Raw genomic sequence first — 22,711 nt, 5'->3', positions numbered from 1 at the left:
CTGTTGCTCTGGGTCACACGCCATGACAGTGAAACCCAAAGCTGGTGCCTCTACTGGTTGTACATAATCAGCAAAAGGCAACTAATAGGCATTTTCAGAATAAAGTCGGGTCTAGTTGTTCGTGGTCCCTGGAGACTCCAGTAAAAATGTTGGGAGACAGAATCCTTATGACTCATTGCATCGGGAAGTCGGTTGCTCTCCATACTTTCACTTGTTCATTGAAACCTAACAACATAGCATGGAAGTTTTCAAAAGTTGAAAACTGCCAGATTTCTTCCATGAGAGCAGGACAGCAAACAGATATGCGCCTAAGAGTTGCTTTTGCTCCCTCCCTGCTTATTAAGAGCTGTCTTGCTCTGTTCACTGGGATTTAGGGCTAGTATTTCCTCCCCTCTTAGTGCAGCTGTTCTTGTAGAACAGAAAACTTCTCCAGGTACAGTGCTGGAGGGGGGAGGGAGGTGACACTTAGTGACCGAGGGGTAGTCATTATTTTTAGAATTTCCTTTACTTATGTGGTTTAGATTTGGGGCTTGGCACATCTGTGTCTGGAGAGGCCCATGCAGATAGTTAATGCAGATTCCTTCCAATGAGTCTAGATATGGAAACACTTGCAGGAATCGATGGCTTTTGAGCCCTAGCTAAGGAAAGCTGGGGGCTGGGAAATGATAGGAGAGGAGGAATGGTGAAAAGGAGGAAAAGCTGGCTGGAGGTGTGGAACTGTTTTAACCCAGCATGCCCGACACAGGAAAAGTTGATTCTACTCCGAGGCAGCCAGCAGCCACATTGGTTTGTTTTGGTTTGTTTGGTCTACCAAAGCCAGAAGTTGACAGAGGGAAGATGTATGGTAGAAACACTTACATTGCTTTTCTCTTCCTAAAGTGTAAGATGAAACCTATGACTCATTTCCTGTCGGGATGTTTGTATTTCCAGGCAGGGGAATTGCTCTTTTTGCTTGGTTAGCTACTTAGTTTTTTTAATAGCTTTATTTATATTGCTTTTCTGACAGATTGGAGATTTAGCCCTTTCCCCAAAGGATGAACACACAAAGGTTGAACCAGTGTCTTCCTGGGCTGTCTCTTTCAGAGAAATCCAGGTTTCATCTCAGCCTAAGGGTGACAGGTGCCCTGAAAAGGCAGGTCTAGGATGACTCTGCACAAGGCGTTTTCAAAGCACCAGCCACTGACAGCGAGCATCGGGGTTGTTGATTCATTTCCTTAACCATCACCGCAGATATTTTTGCCTTAGTGAGATATGACCAACAAAATGACAACTACAGGTAAGTAATGACTATCTTGATTGCTTTTTCTAATTCTCATGTTTACTTGTTCATTTGGCATTAATTTTATAAGACTCTTGATAGAGATATTTCTTAATTCATTTGATGTGTCCTCACCTTTTAGAACTTTCCTCAAGGCCACCATCTCTTCTGGGAAAACTTTTCCATATAGCGAGGCCCTGTGCAGTAACCCCAGGGTCAGAGGTAGTTTGGAATTTTACTGGACTCTACAATGGGCACAAAGTTGATATTTTTTATCTTGATCAGAGTACCCCCTTTCCTCGGTTTTTATCCTTCCTGTTTCAAAAACTAATCTGTTAAGAGGTATCGTGATGTTGTGAAAGGAGCATGAACTTTGAGCCAAGTAGATTTGGGTTGGGATCCCAACTCCGTCACTTAATTAACTTTGAAGCTTTGAAAAAAGTGTTTATCTTCTTCAAGCCTCAGGCCTCGTCTGTAGAATGAAGGTCATGAAACTACCTGGGCAGTATCCGTCCCAATGCCATCTCAGAATACCAATGTGCTGCTGGTATGCAGTGGGTGCTCGGTGGTGGCCTTCACTGCCATTCCTGGGGTGCCTGACCTTGCCCACGGCTGGGGGGTGGACCCACAAAGGATGCAGGAAGACTTGGTCTCTACCCTAAGGTCTCTACCCAAAGGAGACCTGCATGGGGGCCGGGGCTCTGGCAGCCCAGAGAAGGCCCCTTCTGTGGAACGAATATTCCTAACACATCACATAGGCAACTGGACCAATTTAAGGTTCCAAATATTGGTGATCTCTGAAGAAAAACCAAGTAATCCTGAAATATTCTCTACGTAGGCTGAAAATATTTTCAGAAGAAAGCGTACCACTCTTTGGCCCACCCTTACCATCCCCGCCGGTGTTTCCAGACCACCAGGAATTCAGGGACTTTTTGCTAGTGAAATGTAAGTTCTATTTTGAAATATTTTGCCACGTGTTCTGCATCAGAATACACTTCTTCAAATTCTCCCGAGATGCTGTATAAAAAAAAAAATCATCATTTACGCATTGATTCCACTGCATGTTAATTCTTCACATGAAACATGTTCAGTTTTCTGGTAGTGTTAAGTAGGTTTTCCCGAGTGTCCTCATCTGTACCTACCATCCTACCCACCTTCAAGAAAAGGTCTCGAAACCTGGGACCCAGGAGGTAAGCAGCCTTCATGGAGCGCCAGTAGCAGGCAAGGGACCACTACTAGCTCGTAGTCCTTTAACCGTGGGTTAGCGATCTCTCAGCAACACAAAGGACACAAGTTTTTAATGGAATCCATTGATTTCAATAGAGTCAGTCAACAGAGTGACCTTCTTCAGCACCCAGAGGCTTGGGGTGAAAGGAAATGAAGGGCTCAGTTGATCTACAGTTGAAGATTTGCAGAGCAGTCATAGTGGGAGAACGCGAAGCTAAAGGTTATGAGGAAAGCATGTTAAAAGAAACAGAGCCTGGAGCCAGGAAGGACCAGGAGGGAGTGAGAAGGTAGAAACCAAGGGTCAGAAGTCTCTTTGACTTGCAAAGTGGATGTAACAGGAGGGAGGTGGTGGGACAGGTGGGAAAATGCCAAGGTAACAGGAAATGGCATTTCAAGAGAAATTGTGGCCTTTGCCCCTGATTCGGTCAAAACAAGTTATTTAAAATTGATGTTTATGGGCTACTAAGGAGAAAATATCCTCAACCAAAAACTTTCCATTAGAAAAAATCATACACATGCTAGAGAAAATAATAGACATGCGTAGTTTAAATTCCTTAAGCGATGTCTTGCCACGAGTAAACCCAGCTTGCCCCCAGAACACAGATGCCATCTAGGAAATGCCTGTCCCCAAGAAATTAATTTTTCAGTCGATGAACACTGTCCTTCCTTTGGCCCTCTGTGTGCGAAAAATAATAGTTAATAACAGCTAGTTTATTCAGTTCGAGGTGCCCAGCCCTGGGCTGACTCTTTCCGTGTATTATATCATTTAAACACTTACAACGACCCTTATAAGGAAATACAGGTATATCCATTTTACAAGGTAGAAAATTGAGGCCCCGAGAAGCTAAATAGTTTGCTTGAAAATGCTCAGGTAGCAGCACAGCTGGGATTTAAACCCATAACTGTCTTGACTTCAAGCTCCTAACCTCTATTGTACACTTTTTGTTCTGTACTCTAATGTGTAACCGGACATTCCACTTTATGACTCTTAGCGTCAGTAGTCCATTAAACCACAAGCTGCTCTTCCCAGAAGAAACTCTATTAGGCTAAGAATCTCAGTACTCAAGCAATTGTTAATTTTTCTAACAATATGCAGAAAATATGTAAATATATATATTTAATCCCATTTGAATGGCATCCTGGTGGTTTGGCCCATGTTGGATGGGTGGAAGGATGGATGGATGGATGGATGGATGGATGGATGGATGGATGGATGGATAGGTGGATGGATGGTGGATAGATGGATGGGTGAATGAGTGATTGGGTAGATGGATGGATCAGTAAACAAATGGGTGGGTGGATGGGTGGAATGGTAGATGGGGGCAGGTTAGGTGTGTACTCAGTCTTTAAGTAATTAGATGTACCCTCTGCTCAGGAAACTTGCAGTCCAACATGAAAGGTAAGATAGACAAACCTATGGACTATCGACTTGCATAGGGAAATGTAAAGAGTTTTTAAGTGTTCTTCTATAAAGGAAGGGTAATATCTATGGTAATACCATATTAGCAAAGTGGATGGTGTTCGCTATGAAGCGTTTCCTTGTTAATGTTAATATTTGTAACTCCCTTTAAAACTTGATTTATTTTAGTAATTAATGGTGAAAAAGCCACTTTGGAAACGCCAACATTTGCCCAGAAACGCCGACGTACTCTGGATATGTTGATTCGATCTTTATACCAGGATTTGATGCCAGATCTGCATAAGGTAACCCTGGGTCCACGGTCCTCTTTCCTTCCGGGGTCTGAGTGGAGAACACAAGTCCTGGCGATGAGTCCTGGTTAGAAGAGCATAGGCGTCACCTTGACCCTTGCTGTCAACACAGGACTGCGGCCACTATGGCTGATGTCCTCTGGTTACCACGACAAGAAGGGATGTTGACTGTCCATACACAGGAACAGGATTTTCATAAAACCAGGGCCTGTGGAAGTCGAGGGGCAGGCTGCGGGCATGATGTCAGTCAGGAACCCCTAGAGTGTTGGAGAATGTTTCTGGGGGGGCACTGTCCTCCGTGGTACCACTCAGCGTTACCAGTGCCACCGAGCTGGAGGACAGGCAACAGTGGGGATTGTAGAGAGAGACTAGGTGCTTTGTAAGGTCTCTGGAGATTTCCTGGCCAGCCCCTTAATCAGGCACTGAAACAAAGCATTTACATTTCATGAAAATCCACTTTGTGCCAGACTTGTCCTAGGCTGAAGGTAGATCCACACTGGTGAGACCCGGCACCTCTCCTGCGGAGCTCAGAGCCCCTTAGGACACCCGTGTTCTCTGGGGGCGTCCAGATTCGGTGTGAGATCACCAGATGTCAGGGACTCGTTAATGCAGAGTAAAATCATCCCCACAGTTAACAAGAAAGACAGAGCAAGTGGGCTGGCTCCTCTAGAATCCGTGAGTTCATAAACTGCAGCAAAAGGGATTGCTAGTGATGTCTGTAAATAAACGTAGCATCGGGTCTCAGGAGCTTGCCCAGGGGAGACGAGGAATATCAAAATGAGCTGGTCCCTTCCCGTCAGCACAGTGACCACCAGCCTTGTGCAGGCCGCCCTTGGCTTCCGGCTGGTCAGCACACCCAGCTACTGGCAGGGACTGGGCCAGACTAACCCCAGGGCCCTGAGGAGCAACCGGTAATCTGCAGTTCCTTTCTCCCCTAAGGTCAGGGCAGGGCGCAGAGAGGTGCCAGGATGAGTTCACGGTGTCCTTAAGGTCCCCGCTGAAGCATCACACCCTGAAGCAGGCCTCCCCCGACCCCCAGGTGAAGCCAAACCCCTGTGAAGTGCTCTCAGGTGCTCTTCGTACTTCGTACTTCCCCTCCATAGAGATGACCTCCTGTGCCAGTCAGGGACTCGGTGGCTTAATCTGTCTCCTCCGGAAGACCCTGTGCTCCACGAGGACAGAGATTATGTCTGTCACATTCCCCAAACCTGGCAGAGGGGCAGGTGCCCAGTCGATACTTGCTGATTGATGAGTGCGCCCAATTCTCTGACTGGTCTGGGAGAGAGCTCACCTTTACCAAGCATGTGCCAAGCACTGTGCTACGCCCCTTACATGTATTTCCTCATGTCGTGCCCATGACCCACACAGGAGACAGGTAGCAACCACACAAAGACACTGAGACTCAGAAATTAACAAGTCACTCGCCCAAAGTTACCCAGAGGGCCACAGAGTTGCACAGCTCCGGGGGTGTCATTTGCAAAGAATTCAGTGCATGGTGCTCCAGGGGGGCCACTCAATGAGACTGCCCCCCCTCCAGCTGTGCAGCGTGGCAGCTCCTCACACCCGAGGAAGATGGAAGTGTTGGAGCTGCTGGTTTGCTTCATTGCAAAGCCCACGCGCTCAGCCGTCACATGGCGCTGGCTGCACACCTGCTGGCTCTTCTGGCCCTGGCATCTAGCGGAGACCTTGCCACCTGAGTGGCCCTCCATCGCCGCTTACTGAGTGAATGAATACGGGAGGTAGAAGTAGGACTGTTCAGACAAATAGGTTTATGCACTCAGACGAGACAAAGAATGAGACTGACAACCATTTGTGGAACTCATAACTTGTTTTTCTGTTTTTAGAACATGCTTAATAGACGGTCTTTTAGTGATGTCTTACCAGAATCACCCAAGTCGGCGCGGAAGAAAGAGGAGGCCCGCCAGGCAGAGTTTGTTAGAATAGGGCAGGTGGGTTTTATCCTGAAACCTTTTGTGTGAGTCGTTGTGAGTCCCTCCCATCCAAGCCAGATGGCCCCCTGCAGACACTTTTAGGTTTGCGCACTCCTGCAGGAGCTCCGTCATGCCTCTTAGGATTATCGTGATGGTCTGGATAAGTGTGTAGGTGTAGTTCTCTGCAGGCGTGAGTACAAGGAAAGCACTCTGGAGAAGAGGCAGTGCTACTGACTGGAAGCAGGAGACCACCGGGCCCAGCCTGGGCCCCCTCCTGTCGAGGGATCACGTCCCATTTGCCTGCCTCCTGGGAATTCTCTGAAGGGTGGGAAGCCACGCTGGGAAAAGCATCGTGAAGCCCGTCCTGGCAGGAGTAAGCGCAGAGTGGCAGTGCCCTCGCAGAGGACCTGAATTTCCACCCGGCTGCTTGGAAGCTGTCGTCACAATTTGGCGGCTCCCACTCATCACCTCATTCCAGATGTTGGAAGAAATCGCTCCCGCTCTGCCTTGCCCCACATGACATTTGTAGTTCTCAGTTCCGGGAGGTGACACAGCTTTCTGCCTTGAACCCATGTCACAATAGGGAGGAGGAGAGCTGCCAGCTATAGATAAGCAAGGTGACCAAGGGTTGCTTTGAGGCAAAGATCACTGTTTCCCCGGCACTATGACAAGGGGCCCCCAATGTTGGTCCTTGGTTAAAGATACCCCAACTCTACTTTCAGAGACTCTTGATTTGTCAAGTTTCAGGAAGGACCTGGGAACTGTTTTCACTTGGAAATCTCTGTATTGGTGTATTGATTGGTTGAAATGACAATGCCAAGGAGTCATTGGGGTTGGGACATTGTCATTAGGATTTCACCATATCAGGCTGACTCCATCCTTATTTTCAGTGATGAAGCCCTGTGGGAATCTGAAACTTTAGTCTGAAATACTCCTGTTTCATTAAAACTGTTTCAAGTCATACTTGTTGATCTTGCTGTTCTTTTGCTGCCTGAAAACAAACTTTAAAGGAAATCTCTTTTCCTGTAAGGCGCTGAAACTGAAATCCATTGTGAGAGGGGACGCTCCGTCCAGCTTGGTGACTTCAGGGATCTGTAAAAAAGAGGTGAGTTGATGATACTTTCAAGTTCAATTGTGAATGTCCTTTGTCCTCAGTGAAGTTACTCAGATTCTTGGAAAGAGGTTTGCGGGGCAGGGGGAAGAAGAGCTTGTCTACCGCACAGCCCTCGTGGGAAGCCCCAGACGAGCTGGGTGGCATTTAGTGACAGCTTCCCTATTTCCATACCATGCACGTGCCTTTTCACGCTTACGTGGAGCAGAGCTGCTGCACTGGGCCTGGTCAGGCAGACTGGATCCAGCAGTGCTCCCCGGGCCTTGTGTGTTTCCAGATGGCCTGGACATCCTAACCAGTGCCAAGCGCTCATGTGGTGCCTGTGCTACTGAGCATAGGCACACTTGAAACAGCAAGGCCCTGGGGCAGTTTTGAGCTTCTCGGGCTTTCGTGTGCATGAGTTTCTGATGCAGGAGGTCTGGAGCAGGGCCTGAGAATCTGCATTTCTAACAGGTTCCCAGGTGATGCTGAGAGAAACCAGTGCTTACTGGACAGTTCGTTCAGCCAGACAAAAAAATTCTGTGGCCTGTGTATCTACTTCTCTTTTCCACTTTTTCTGGAAAAAGAACTAGGTGGTAATCAAGAAGAGAAGAGGAAAAAAATAATAAACAAGTTGCAGTATGAACTTACTATTTGCATGATGTTGTTTTGTAAAGCAACACCTTACTTAATTACGTCTACATTCAGAATGTGTAAAAGTTAAATGGAACAAATGCATAGCACGTCACTAGAGAAGTGTCCTTATAAAAAGCAGCAGAATTATGAATGCATTCACTTTAGTGGTAATGGTGTAGATGACTTCTATCTGAATTGCAGACCCTACACACTTGAAAGTCTGTTTTCAGGAAAATGATAAGCTCAAAATACAATCGATGCTAAAAAAATAAAAAACCCAACCAATTTAAGACCAGACTGATGGCAAAGCATCTTTTCCAAAGTTGCAGAAATTCCCACTGTCTGCTTGTTCATGTGAATAGAATTTATAGTGTTGCCAAGAAATGTATAAATGCCAAATTCCAGTAAGGTTAATAACCTTCTTTATAAGAAGTTCTTAGCTGTACAGAAAAATAGAGGTCTGTGGAATGGTGACTCACTCACCAGTGAACGACAAAGAAAGCACTTCCATTCAGGGGATCAGTTCATAACCTCCCAGTGGGCCGTCCTTGGAGAGACACTGCTCTCGAGGCCCTATGGCCTGGTGTGCACTTGGCTCAGCCGAGGCCAGAGTCCCCCGTGCTGCTCCCAAGCCTGTTTTGTTTCCAAAGAATGGACTTTGTCAACCTCCTGGGCACCATCATTTCCTGAGCTGTGTTGATGTGCTTAGAGGGAGGAAGTTAAGAGTCCTGTGCTTAGGCAGGAAGGGCTGGGGAACACATTCTCGCCCTGGGGAATCTGCACGGAGCCCCTCACATGGCAGAAGGGAGTCCAGTACAGTGGCAACGCCATTAGCGCTCAGCCCAGAGCCTTGTGGGCCAGCTCTCAGCTCCTGTCTCTGACACTTCATGATGTCCTCTCGTCATGGAGTCCCCAGCCCCTTTGAGAACTCCTGAAAGCGATGGACACACACACACACACCCATTCAAATGTCCAAATGGTACATATCGCATTTTGAATACAATTTCAGGGTTTCACAGACCTCCTTAGGACCCCAATGGATCCTCCACTAGGGCCTTTAGGTCTTCGGGGTGAACCTGTTCTGCATAAGGTTCTCAACTTGTGTCCTCGGGTCAGAGAAGATTGTGTGATGAAGAGAGGTTTTCCCACCTCGGTCTCACCTAATGCTCTGATGTCTACGTCTGTCTCCCAGTTGACATCTATATTGGCTTTGCTTTTTCATGTCCTCCTGCTATGACTCACAGACTCCGAATTTCCAGAAGTCTTCTTGGGGAAAGGCCATTCCAATTAAACCTGCACTGTGTAGCCCTTTTATGAAAATGTCTTCACATTCCCTATGTGATCTTTTCAGAACAGTCTAAGCCTCATCTTAGCAATTAGAATATTCATTTTGAGGCGTGTGGGTTTCTTAAAGGGAGAACATACTTTTCTAAGAGCGCGATAATACACACAGTATTTACCCTCATCCCAAATGACACCCTTGAAGGGGACCTCAGAGCGTGCATTCACTCAGCGTGCACAAACTCACCTCCGTGAATACACACAGGCTCTCGCACAACCCCAGCGGGACATCTGATTGAGCATGAAAGTGGGGAGGTAAGAATTCAGCTTGTCCCTGAGAATCTCCAAAAACTTCTTTGTCTTTTACGGCCAAACTACGTGCTTTGGAGAGAAGGTAACGGTTCTGTTGAAAATGTCCACAATTCTGGTGGGACTAAGAACCTGCTAAACAATGCCCATGACTCCAGGCGTCCACACTCCGCTCTGAGGCAGTGTGAGGGGGGTGAAGTCTCTCTGCCTGAAGTGAAATTGAAACTCAGGGCAAGCGTTCACATGGTATGAATATGTCATGCAGGGGAACATGAGTAGGTTTTGTCGGCACCACTTGCCGTGTCCCTACAAACAGATGTGATTTTTTAAAAGATTTTGTAGCCTTGAATGGGTCAATAAGCATTTTCCTATTAAGTCTCAACTTCTTGCACTGTGCATGGTTTAATAATTTTGCTGAATCAGCAACACAGGGATCTGTGGGACTTGTTTTTATGATGAACTAATGTGAATTCTCCAAAACATAGGCACCAATTGGTCTAACTTCCAGGTGTTAAAGAAAAATGTTTGCGTAGAAAACTTGACCAACGCTTCGATTGCCCCCAAAGAATATTTACCATATAGAGGCAGGGCATGACGCCAGAAACGCTTCCTATGGCATACATATTTGGAAGGAGACTTTCCTTCCTAAGACAGGGAGCTGAGTCCAGAGCCGATGTAGCTTCTGGGGTTTGGAGGGGACCTGTGTTGCTGTTTCAGGCGATGTGCTGTACAGTTCCCTATGACGGGCCGCGGTGTGTTCTTGCTGGTGCACTTACGTTCCCATGCTTGTGTTACCTCGCAGCCTTGGGAGCCCCAGTGTTTCTGCAGTAATTTCCCTCACGAAGCCGTGTGTGCAGATCCCTGGGGCCAGGCCTTGCTGGTCTCCACTGATGCTGGCGTCTTGCTAGTGGATGGTTAGTGAGTAGCTGCTCCTTCAAATGTCTTTGTTTGTGTGATTTACAGTACTTCTAAGATGGGTGACCGCCAGTCAACTCCCTGTAGATAAATGTGCCCTCAGCAGTGAGGTTAGCGAAGTTTCGTTTCCTTATCAAATTAACCCCTCGTTTTCCCACCAGCTGAGGGAATATATTCTGAATAGCAAGCCGGAGGGTGAGTCGTACATAAGAGGTTCTTCTCTGCCCCAGATCTGAGTGGTCTGTGGATGTCGAGTGACCTGCAAAAGGAACCTCCTTTTTGGCCAATACTTATCATGATGCCAACATTTTACCCGCAGTCGACAAGAACACGTTATCTAGAGCCACTCATCTGAGGGACATGCTGTCTGTCAACGCTCTTTGTTTTATAAGGTTTCTAATTCAAAAAGTACTTGGTGTCCAAAACAAACAATAAGACTCTTAGATAACCCATTTTTGATGGATATAAAAACAAAAAGACTTTGACAGGAAGACAGATTTCAACTCAATATAAAATCAAGCCTTTTGACAGTCAGGTGGATCAGCCTGCCTGGGGAGGTCGTCAGTTCCCTGTCACCACAGGTCAGGCACCAATTGGACATGCCCTTGGAGAGGATGCTACAGAGGGAGCTCAACTTCCGGTGGGGATTTACTTTGACTCAAGGACCGTGTGGTCCCTTCCTGTGGGAGGCCCCTGTGGATTTTTCCAGACTCCTGATGAATGTTAAAGGGGCTAAACACTGGTACCAAATGTCTCCTGGGGCTTCAGAGGAAGCCATAGGCAGAGAGACAGCGTCTTGCAAGGGTACATGCTCCACTGCACAGAAGCAGGCTGCCCAGGCTCTGGTTACCATGGTGATGTTTGATGAGAATCCCAAAAGCCACGGCAGTGAGAGTGACGTAAACACCTAAAACTGCAGCATCTTCCCACCCTTGGCTGTGACCTTTACTCCCTCCTCAGACCCTGATTCAGTGTATTTACTAATCGGCTATGTGCTGAGTCCTGTGTCAGGGGCCTTGTGTAGGAAGACAAGGCAGGTGGGCCTAAAGTGGGGGTAATTTTTTTAAGTGGCTGAAAAATAGTTTATAATAATGAAAACTGATGAAGTGACCAAAATGGGGGTGATGATCGTAACGACAAGGAGGGGTTCTGGAGGTTAAATTGCTGCATATGTTAAGTGCTGAAAGCTGTGTCGGGCACATGGCAATAGCTTATTAAATGGCAGCTATTACCTTTACTGTACCCCTGGGAACTTACTAACAGGTAACAAAATCTGTAGCTTTTGCAAAAAGTACAACCAAATAAAAGAATTTATATAAACACACACACACACACACACACACACACACACACACACACACACACCTTAGAGGTTTAGTCTAGTCTCTTAGTTTTATAGATGAAGAAACTGAGGCCTAAAGAAACGACGTGACTTGCCCAAGATCACACAGCTAGTTCGTCGCACAGCTGGAACTAGAACCCAGACTGGTTCCCAGTCCTGCGCTCTTTGCACTAAACCAGCTACATTTTATTAAAATTAAATTAAACTCTCCCAATGTTATTGTCTTTACCTTAACCCAGATTTCCAAAAATACAGTCCTGAGTAAATAATTATGAAAAAATGTTGTTGTGATTAAAAGAATGTTAAATACTTCATCGGTTTGCCTTTGTGGGAAAGAGAATGTGTGCTTCATAGTGAGTATTCGTAAGGCTTGCCTAAAAACAGGGGGGGGGGGAATCAATTTGAGTTGGCTTCCATTTTTTTGAAAATGTGAAATCTAAACCAAGATTACCAAGTCCCTTTCTGAAATTTTCATCTTCATGGATCCACAGTTTAATAGCGGTGTCAGATGTAGGGTTATTGTGATTTGCCAGGCAATTCTTTTCTTCCACACTTATGAGTCGTCTCACACAGGTAGTGCCACGGACACCCACCACCAGCTTGGATGTATGACTCACATCATCGTTTTCGTGGCTGGTTATGCAGTGGTGCCTCCCGGTTTGCTTTTGCTAAAAAGAGAATAAGCCGTAAGGCTTTCTTCATATTCCTTGTTATGCTTTGAAGCCATAATTCTCTTGTTATTTCTTTGTTTATCTTTTTCTTGTCTGCACTTAATCACATTACGAATTGTTTCCAGGAGTGAATCTCTCCTTTCGTTTCAGGCTGAGTTTCACTCTATCCCATTAACCTCTGCTTAATGTCATTAGACTTAGCCTTTGAGAGTCTGCCCCTTCCAAGGTCATTAAGAAATCAAGATCTTTTGTATTCTAAGCGTAGCCAAACCTACTTTGAGGGGAGACCAAATACTGATTAAACAGGCTATCACCATTTGTTTTGGTTTTGCAATCATAGAAAAGCGAGCTCTAGAGGATTGTTTTTTCATAAAGAGATTACTAAAAGAAAAAAAAGTTATGAAACTGTCATTAAATCCACGTGGCACTTTCTCATACCCTGGCCCCTTCCTCTTTTCCTGTGCTGTGTATCAGCCTATTCAGCCACCTGAGAAAGGTCTGATGGAGAATAAATGCTGATTTACTCTGTACGTAGTTGGGCATCTACACAGGATCCCCGTTTTAAATGTAAAATGAAGTGCTCCTGTCACTTACTAATTCTTGGCAGTACTGTTGCTTCTGTAGTAACACCATCAATCCATGGGGATACAGGATGCTATTAGGCTGCAACACTGGCTAAGAGCACAGGCTTTGTCCTCGCACACACTGGGATTCCACATGCTCAAGACATGACCTTGGACAAGTTATTAGCACCTCTGAGCCTCAGATTCCTCACCTGTTAAATGGGAGTGTTAGAAGTTCCCACCTAATGGGGTCATTGGGACATTTAAATTATGTGACACGTGCAACACTTAGCATTTGGGCCCGCTGAGTAGGAAGCTGTCAGCGTCTGTTAGCTGCCATCCACAAAATGAAATAATCATAGTTATTAGTCAGATAGGATGATGGGTACTGAAGTGGTCATCCCATGTTTTGAAAAATCAAGTCTGTCCCCGCAGAAGCAGAGAGAGCCTGAGAATCAATTCCTATTGGGGTAGAAGAGGAACGAAAACGGTCTCTCACACAACTTAGATTTGCCCCTTCATTGTGGGGAACTAGAGACGAGCCCTCCGTCGAGTAAAAGCTTAGCAGGCTCTGTGTTCCCACCAATTCAGATCCCTCACTGGCCTAGAGGAGTGGGAGAGGCCCCCTCATCAGGTGATTATCAGCCCTCAGGACCACAGTCTCTGCCCCTTTCTGGCACCATCCACAGAGGGATGAACTCCCAACCAGATATGTTTCTGGAAGAGGCGAGATGCTCAGGGCCCCTGGCACCGAAACTATAACTAGACAAACAAGCCCAGCCCACACAGAGCACTTGAAGACCCAAATGTCTGAGGAAGTACAAATAAACAACAAGCAGCCACTTCTCCTGCCTAAAATGTCTCCCCCATCCCCAGACTTCATCACCTTGCCCTGATTCTGTGCCGCGCTCACAATATACCCTTTACTTATGGAACAGACTTATAATCTTTTTAGCCCTTTAGGTCCTGGGGTTCCCCAGGAGCAAAGTAATTGCTAGCGATTTGAAATCCCAGTAAGTAAGCTTAGAAACAAATCCTACATATAATGGCAATGTTTTTAATCATCCGTTTATTTACCTAACATCTTCCTGAGCTTTTCCACTACAGTTAATTTTTTCCTGTTATTTGGGCAATTTAACTTATACGTCTCTATTTTATTTTTGTCTAAAAAGGAGATTTCATTTTCCTCTATGGAGAAATAGTGGAAATTTGTAAGTAAACTACTCTTGATCCAGACGCAGGGGATGTTCGAATAGGATATGCTTGTATTTATTTTAAATACAAAAGGAAATTTTAATTTTGCTTTCTTGAGAACTAAACAAAATAACCTAAGATACACAATTTCAAAAATTACATCAAGGGGCGGCCGGTTGGCTCAGTTGGTTAGAACGCGGTGCTCGTAACACCAAGGTCGCCGGTTCGATTTCCACATGGGCCAGTGAACCATGTCCTCCACAACTAGATTGAAAATAGTGACCCGACTTGGACCTGATGGGTCCTGGGGAAACACACTGTTCCCCAATATTCCCCAATTTAAAAAAAAAAAAGGTTTGGAAAAAAATTACATCAAAATCAGAAAAGACTTAGGAGAAATGGCTGAGCTTCTTTTTTTTTTTTCAGCTGGGTGTTACAACCCCAGTAAAAAGGTTCAGAGGTGCTACTTTTATTTGATGAACACTGAGGAGAAGACTATAGCTTAAGGGCCCTGCTGCTACGCTCCTAAGGAGAGTTCTGAATGCCTTTGGGAAGGGAACGTCAGGCCTTCTCCCAGAGCTGAGAGAGTAGTGATTGAACTTACTTACTGTACAGCCCTGTGCAAGCTCTAGCAGCTGACTTCCTTCCTTGCCTAGAGAGAACTGGGGTCCAGAACTACCTGCAGGCACGTTTTATAGGTTCTGGCGAGCGGGGGCTGGGTTGCAGTGTTGGGTAACCAGGTCTCCTTTTCCAGACGACCTTCCGTCAGTGCCAGTGTTCGACAGAACTGTGCCAGTGAAGCAGATGCACGTGCTCGAGACCTTGGACCTTCTGATCCTCAGAGCAGACAAAGGTGGTAGTCCCCCTCTGCCTGGGGTTCTCTGGCAGGGTCACGGGGTCTGACCTGCATAGGTCATGCCAACTCTCTCTTCTCTTGGTGCCCAGTGCTCAGGGCTCCTTCGTGGCCCGTTGGTTCTCTGAGGAGGGGACGGTGAAGGAGAGAGGGACGGATGTCCTTAAATGTATTGTTGGGGACAGACAGTGTGGGGTTTCTCCCGAATTCTCAGTCACCTCAAATCCCCATGCTTCTGGCAGTGGTTTCCCCACACAGTCAGCCCTTTTAGTTCTTCCGGGTCATTCTACTTTTCCGTTCACCTCCTCCTCTGTCTGCTTCACCTCACCAGGAAAAGACGCCCGCCTGTTTGTGTTCAGGCTGAGCGCTGTGCAAAGGGGCATGGAGAGCAAACAGGCCGTGAGGAGCAAGTGTGACTGCAGGGAAAACAAGCTGGAGAAAACCAAAGGTGGCCTGCTTCTTCCTGTTTTGCTGGTTTCTGTTCAATTAATCTTTTTCCCAGACTGCCCAGATTTTACTGAAAATTAAAGTGAGTAGGAATTTGATTTTATGGGTTTGATTTCACCTTGGAAACAACAGAGAGATGCTTGTACGATAGAAAAACATGTTGCGGACCAGAGGAAACCCCCCTAGGCCTGGATACCATGTTTGGGAGGTGGGTTAAGCTCTGCTAGCAAACCTGTGAGAAGGGACTGTTAGACTTTGGTTCCTGAAGCTCTCATCACCCCGCACTTTAATAATGTCCTGTGGTGGTTATGGTGCTAAGACCAGAAACTACAATGCGGGGACTGTGACTTTCTTAATTCTCCTATAACTCAACCCAGTTTTGATTCCAAGTCTCCATTTTTCTTGGTGGCAGGAACATCTAGTCATTTCACTAGGTTGTGCTTCATTTCCGGGGGTCTTAGTTCACTCTTGCCAAATTGTCCAGGCCTGGGGGCTCCCCACCTCTGCCGTGTGCTCAGCACCCCTCATTTCCCTTCCCAGGCTGCCACCTGTATGCCGTTAACACTCACCACAGCAGAGAGCTGAGAATCGTCGTTGCCATTCGGAATAAACTGCTCCTGATCACGAGGAAACACAGCAAGCTACGAGGGGGGGCCAGCATCTCGCTGTTGTCCCCCCTGCCCGAGTCGCCTGTTGAAGAATTCCAGTACATCAGGGTGGGTTTGCTCTTCAAAGCCCTGCTCTCCTGGCCGAGGGGTCACAAGGCCAGGTCTTTCCATCCACCCAGAGTCTGTCATCCTCCGGGCTTGTCCCACGGTCACTGATGCACCAGGGAAACCCCTTCCTGTTGTACGAGGCCAGAGGACAAAGGCAAACGGGGCTTTTCCCTGCCCCATCCAGCTCGTTCATGCTGACGACTGCCCATCAGTGCTGTTCTAGGCTCTGGGGACACAGTGGAGAACAAAACGAAGCCTGTCTTCTCATGGAGATGGCTTTCTAGCTGCAGGGTAACACAAATAAGCAGATAAATGTACGAGTCCTGAGGATAACAGTAAAGGAGGGTAAAGAAACAGGGTGACGGAGCGGGGAGGTGGAGGACGTGTTCTAGAAAGGATGTCCCGGAAGGCCTCTCTGAGACGGTTGCCTCTGGGCAGAGATCCAGACGCAATACGGGAGTGAGTGATGAGGGTGTCTGGGGAAGGGCGTTCCAGGCCCTGGTCAGGCACAGCCAAGAGGCGGGGGTGGCTGGAGCAGAGGGAACAGGCAGGAAAGTCAGGGTGTACGGGGACCAGGCCACTGCAGCGACTTTGGCTTTGACTCGGGGGGTGGGGGAGGGAGCCATTGAAGGTTTGAAGCAGTGAAGTGGCATGTTTTACGAAGATCATTCTGGCCACTGGACAGAGGAGCACATAGGGCATCAAGAGTGGGAATAAGAGCCCTCTAAGAGGCTAACGCAGGACGCTGGCAGGAGACAGTGGCTTGGGGGGTGGGGGGAGAAGCAGTCGGCGAGGCAGCCCTGCTTCTAGGGTTTGCTGTTCAGTTAGGGTGGGACCTTGTGAGACAAGCCTCCTTGAGGGTCAAGTTCCTTCCCTGATCTGATCATATCTATCTAGCTGTTTGAAAACCATGGTACATTGAGGTGTGAAATATACCAAACATTGCCTACTAAGGCAGAGTATGCCTATGGGCAAGCTGAGAAATTATTTTTGCTTCGAGTTAAAGCCTCCTGAATTATGCAAATCAATTTCTGCTAATATTCCATTTAGCGGGATAGAGCAGCATAACAGTTACATTAAAATAAGTTAAAATCTTGCTCTAGGAGTCAATCTTAATACAATTACTAGCAATTTTAATGTATCTTTATATAGAGCCTGCACATTTATGTGGCATGTGAGCTTTGAAATCAGATTTCCTGAATTCAAATCTTGGCTCTAGGACGTATAAACTATGTGACCGTAGGCAAGTCACATGACCTTGGAGCCTCAGTTTCCTCGTCTGTAAAATAAGATAAGCCTTACCTATTTCACAAGCTTGTTATGAGGGCTCAGTGGGAACAGTGCCTGGCACTGTGTTAAGTGCTCAAAAATAAAAGTTAGCAATTATTCTTTCTCACTATTATTAAATCACAGGACAGGACCTGACTCTCTGAGGGCTAACGCAAACCACACCGTTGAATCAGTTTTGTAAAATTGCTTCCTGGCCTCTCCGCTTTGCAGTGGACAGAGGTCTCAGTCCTGAGGACAGGTTGTGGGAAGGAGACGTCTGATGTGGTCCCTGCCCCTTTCCTGTTGCTACCTGCTGTGCAGGCACAGGGTCTGCAGGAGCCAGGGGAGGGGCGCCCTCTTCTGGCTGGGACAGGAAGTCAGGGCTTGAAAAGAAAATGGCAGCTCTGTGTCCTAACCCCTTTCTCCTACACCACACAGGAGATCTGTCTGTCTGATGCTCCTGTGGTGATGACCTTAGTAGACGGGCCAACAGAAGAGAGTGACAATCTCATCTGCGTGGCTTACCGACACCAGTTTGACGTGGTGAACGAGAGCACGGGGGAGGCCTTCAGGCTACACCACGTGGAGGCCAACAGGGTAAGTGGACAGATGCCGGGGCAGGTGGGATCAAAGAAGACTAGGACTTGTGTCATCTAGCTTTGAGATGCCATGATTAGGATTTCTTTTAAACTACACTATTTATCAGATCAATATTATGTGATACACTGTGTAGGCTGAACCACATAAAGTCACCATTTTTTAAGTCAAAATGGTTCAACCTAATATAACTACCCCTTTACTCTGTTCAGCTTCTCCCTACCATTCCATCTTCCCCATAAAAGAGAAGTGAAGTGGCAAATTGGTAAATATAGGTAACTAAGTAAAGGAGAGTGCTTGTTAATGCATGCTTGGAGGGTCTTTGGAGGACGAGGTTGCTCTCGGTAGCCCTGCAGACTCCCAGCTTGGGGTCTAGGTGTCTGGGGAGGGTACAGACCCTGTCTCCACCCCTTAGAGGCCCACTAGGAAAGGAAGAAGGGACAGAAAGAGAGAGAGAAAGTGCAGATCAGCACTGGGTGTCTATTGTCTATGCCCCTGGCTCACGCTGCATAGAGTAGTGATGGCCTGGCTTTGGACAAAATCTAGGACCCACTCGAAACTGCACTGCAGCTCTAAAGGTGACTGTGTGAGCACTCCCCACCCTGAGACCTGGGGACCTGCCTGTCCCTGGAGCTGCTGCACGTGGACACTGACTTAGCAGATCACAGAGCTCGTCAGCCCGTTTGTCGTTTATCGCAGTGAAGCAGGGCAAGGCCTGCTAACACGGAGGCACTTGAGTGCACAGTGCAGGGCCAGCACTCTGGCTTAGTGCCAAGGACACCGCAGAACAGGGACGCTGCCCCCATTCAGCTAGGTCAAGAGACTGCAGAATTCTTTCTAATTATGCTTTGCAAGAAATAAAAAAAACATAACTTGTATGAGCCCATGCCCTACATAAATATTCATCAAAATTGCTAATTATTGTATTAAGAAGACTTAACAACATGAGAGCAAGATTTTAAGAAATAGAAAAAGAAGATTCTAGATATAATGAGGAGGACTTCTTGCCCTCAGCTGTTACCCATCACAGGTCAGTCTGTCGTTTCTCTTCTGTATATTTTTGTGGTGCCTCCACTTGTCTGCAATTGGAGTCCTCTGAGGAGCTTCAAAAGCCACCTTTGCCCGTGTCCCACCCCCCAAGATTTCGCTGGTCTTGAGTGTGGCATGGGTTTTGGAATTCTTACATGGTCCCCAGGTTGTTCTAATGTTTAGACAAGTGTTAAAATCACTGGTATATACCAGAACATCTCAATTCTGGCTAGAAAGCTTTAAAAGTCCTCTCAATCCCAGTGGCTGGGCAACTGTGATCATTCCTCCAGGTGACGTCTGAATGACAGTCTTGCCCCTTCTTGCTTTTCAAAAGTGTCTGTGTGACCAGCCTAAGGGGCAGAAAAATCACAACCTGGCAGGTCCTTGTTCAAGCAAGGCTTTCCCTGGGAACTAGTTCCCTACGAGTTAACCCGCTTTTTCTAGTGATTATAATTATTTACTTATATTTAATATTCTGATCATTCATTCGAGTGTCTGTGGATTTTTTTCTTAAGATTCATGAAGATTCTAAGATTCAGGAAAAACAGGGTTAAAAACAGGTTGTTACATACATATTTTTTAATAACGTCTGAGTGTTGTTTTTCTGAAAGCCAAGAAGAACAATTCTAAAATTTTCCATCTTTTCTTCAATATGCTTTTTTTTTTTTTAAAGATTTTATTGGGGAAGGGGAACAGGACTTTATTGGGTAACAGTGTGCACTTCCAGAACTTTTCTCCAAGTCAAGTTGTTGTCCTTTCAATCTTAGTTGTGGAGGGTTCTTGTTTAGCTTCAAGTTGTTGTTCTTTCAGTCTTAGTTGTGGAGGGCGCAGCTCAGCTCCAGGTCCAGTTGCCGTTTTTTCTAGTTGCAGGGGGCACAGCCCACCATCCCTTGTGGGAGTCGAACCAGCAACCTTGTGGTTGAGAGGACACGCTCCAACCAACTGAGCCATCCGGGAGCTCAGCGGCAGCTCAGCTCAAGGTGCCGTGTTCAATTTTAGTTGCAGGGGGCGCTGTCCACCATCCCTTGTGGGAGTCGAGGAATTGAACTGGCAACCTTGTGGTTGAGAGCCCACGCTCCAACCAACAACTGAGCCATCCCGGAGGCAGCTCAGCTCAAGGTGCCGTGTTCAATTTTAGTTGCAGGGGGCGCTGCCCACCATCCCTTGCGGGAGTCGAGGAGTTGAACTGGCAACCTTGTGGTTGAGAGCCCACTGGCCCAAGTGGGAATCGAACTGGCAGCCTTCGGAGTTAGGAGCATGGAGCTCTAACCACCTGAGCCACCAGGCCGGCCCCTCAATATGCTTTTTAAAACAAAAATACGAAGCTTTTCCCTAAGAGGAAATGTTTTTTAAAAGAATTTTTAAACGCTTTCCTGGGTCTGGGTGGGTCAGTGTACATAGCCCGTCTTCTGGTGGCTCAGCAGCTGCTGAGTGTTTGCTGAGCAGGCAGAGACGCTCAGACGCTCAGTCTTTGCAAGGAAGTTACTGTCTAACTGGGAAGGTAAGCCCGAGAGAAATGAAAAGGCCCTGAACAATGTATTTCCGAATAGTTAGGCAGAAATGGCCTGTGGGATCAGGGCTGGCTTTTTACCAAAATATTCCTGCAGCCCAGGCCCCGAGTGCAGTGGAGGCAGGAGTCAGACAGGTCAGCCTTCCTCAAGTCCCTGGGGATTCCGTGCCATTCGAGGTACACTCACTGGCTGCCTGCTGTGTGCGCGGCACCACTGTGGACTGGGTGGCCTAATTTCCTGCCCCCATTCCTCCTCTCTCCTCAGCCAGGCCCACTCGATTCCCCTTTTAGGCCTCAACCCCCCCAGGGTCTAAGACAATCCGAGCCCAAGAGCGGAAATGCCTTAGGAAGCAGCAGCGAAGCAGCTTTCTGCAAGTCAGCATGGAGTTCATCTTACGCACGCCTCCTGTGACCTACTGCCCCAGCTCCAGCAGTCAGCATTGGCCGCCTTCCCAAAACAAAGGTCTCCCCTGGAAGGAACTGCAGGCCTGGTAACAGGACCTGGCTTATTGGCTGGGCCCTAGTCCTCCGAGGTTCTCAGCTGGGAGCTGCACCACACAGGAACCACATGGGGAAGGCGGGATGCTGACCTACAGTGGCTTCCTCTTTCAGCTGGGGCTGGAGCAGGCAGGGTACAGGCTTTACTTGTTCCGAGTCTGTGTTTTGAATTTTCACAACCACCATGTGTTACTTTTCTCATTTTTAGATGCCCATAAAATGAACTTTTTAATCAAATACAAATTAAAAAGCTAATGCTTATGTCCCATGCTGGGCCTACTATATCAGGATCTCTAGGAGCGAGAACCCAGAATATACATTTTTTAAAAGCTCTCTAGTTGATTCCATGGCCTGGTCAAGAAACAGTGCTGCAGAGACTGATGCCTGCCAGGCCCCTTGCCCAGGGAAGAAACCGACGTGTATCGAAGCATGAAATGGGTCTCCCTGTGCTAAGTGTTAATAAAGGTCTGAAAGAAATGCTGTGGAGTGCCTGCGGGAGGGAAGGGGTTAAGTCCGAGCTGTGGTCTCTGTCCGTGGTCCCAGCTGTGTACTAAAGCAGAGCTCCGCCATTGCCTGCCCCGCACACAGCCTCATCTGCATACAGCCGTGCTGGTCCGCCATCAGCACATTTCCTGAGAGAGTCCCCTGATGGACCATCATGTCAGTGTTTTGCCATCAATTACAGACCTTGGTCTGGAAGGCTGCCTGAACGTCCTCTAACTGTCACTGCCGCCTGCCTCTCCCCGCCCCACCCCAAACACATGCACACACCTCACCTCTAAACTCCCAGGTGGCCTAGTTCCACCTTTCCCACTGAGGCTAACCCTCCCGTAACTATAAGAACATGGCCACCACTGAATGACCTCTTCTATGTACCAGGCCCCAAAGCACTTCTCTCACAACATCTTCCCAACAATCTGTGGGGAAAATACTGTTCACTTCCCATTTTTGCAGAAAAGGAAACTGACGCTCAGAAAGAAGGATTTGCTTATTTACCCAACACCACGCAGCTAGTAACTAGCAGAGGCGTACCTGAACTTGTCTGACTCCGAAGACCAGGCCCCTAAACCCAGCGTGCGTGGCATCCACAGCCACGTCACAAAGCGTGATGGGCACCTCAGGTCCCAGCTACAAAGCTGGTAGCTCTGGGCCCCTCCCCTCCAGAAGTTCACAGTCTGGCAAAGTGGACACATACATACCCACTACGGCTTGAAGCCTCTGGCTGAGATAAGTGTCGTCCAACTGACCAGTACGAGGACAACTGAAGCGGAAGTGATTCTAAGTCAAAGTGGTGGGGATGGGAGGATCCCTTCAGGGGTCCTGTGTACTGTGTACCCACTGGTGCTGGTCCATAGCTACAGAATGCTACCAGCTGACATTTCTTGAGCATTAACCAAGTACCAGGCCCGGTACCAGGTACTCACATAAGTGACCTCCTGGACTCTTCAGTCCCCGTAGGGGTAGGTGCTCTTACTAGCTCCCATTTTAGTGATGACAGTGATGTTCTGAGAGGTGGGACCACTGGCCTAAGTTCACTCACCTCTAAAGTGACAGAGCCGGGATTGCATTAATTCGGTCGCGCGTCCAGTGAGTATTTACTCTGCTCCTGCTCCATGGCAGGCCCTGGTCAGGATCTGGGGATATAACAGCACAGCAGCGTGGCCT

General features: G+C 47.4%; 1 protein-coding gene across 3 annotated transcripts in view; it reads left to right on the top strand.

Annotated features, from left to right (window-relative positions):
- Positions 1-22,711, top strand: part of GARNL3 (GTPase activating Rap/RanGAP domain like 3) — a 124,143-nt gene that overhangs the window by 89,393 nt on the left and 12,039 nt on the right. For all 3 annotated transcript variants that reach the window (XM_074331031.2, XM_019728603.3, XM_088793586.1), the window contains 10 exons: positions 1,231-1,276; positions 2,097-2,203; positions 4,074-4,189; positions 6,040-6,144; positions 7,157-7,231; positions 10,245-10,356; positions 14,882-14,980; positions 15,312-15,428; positions 15,968-16,143; positions 17,851-18,009. In XM_074331031.2, coding sequence (XP_074187132.2) covers positions 1,231-1,276; positions 2,097-2,203; positions 4,074-4,189; positions 6,040-6,144; positions 7,157-7,231; positions 10,245-10,356; positions 14,882-14,980; positions 15,312-15,428; positions 15,968-16,143; positions 17,851-18,009 — 1,112 coding nt within the window. The remainder of the gene's footprint in view (positions 1-1,230; positions 1,277-2,096; positions 2,204-4,073; positions 4,190-6,039; positions 6,145-7,156; positions 7,232-10,244; positions 10,357-14,881; positions 14,981-15,311; positions 15,429-15,967; positions 16,144-17,850; positions 18,010-22,711) is intronic.

This window comes from Rhinolophus sinicus, chromosome 16 (assembly GCF_057876585.1).
Source record: "Rhinolophus sinicus isolate RSI-liver-muscle chromosome 16, RSI-T2T, whole genome shotgun sequence".
NCBI classification, from domain to species: domain Eukaryota; kingdom Metazoa; phylum Chordata; class Mammalia; order Chiroptera; family Rhinolophidae; genus Rhinolophus; species Rhinolophus sinicus.
The sequence above is the reverse complement of the archived record's forward strand: the minus strand, read 5'-3'. Positions and strand labels throughout refer to the sequence as shown.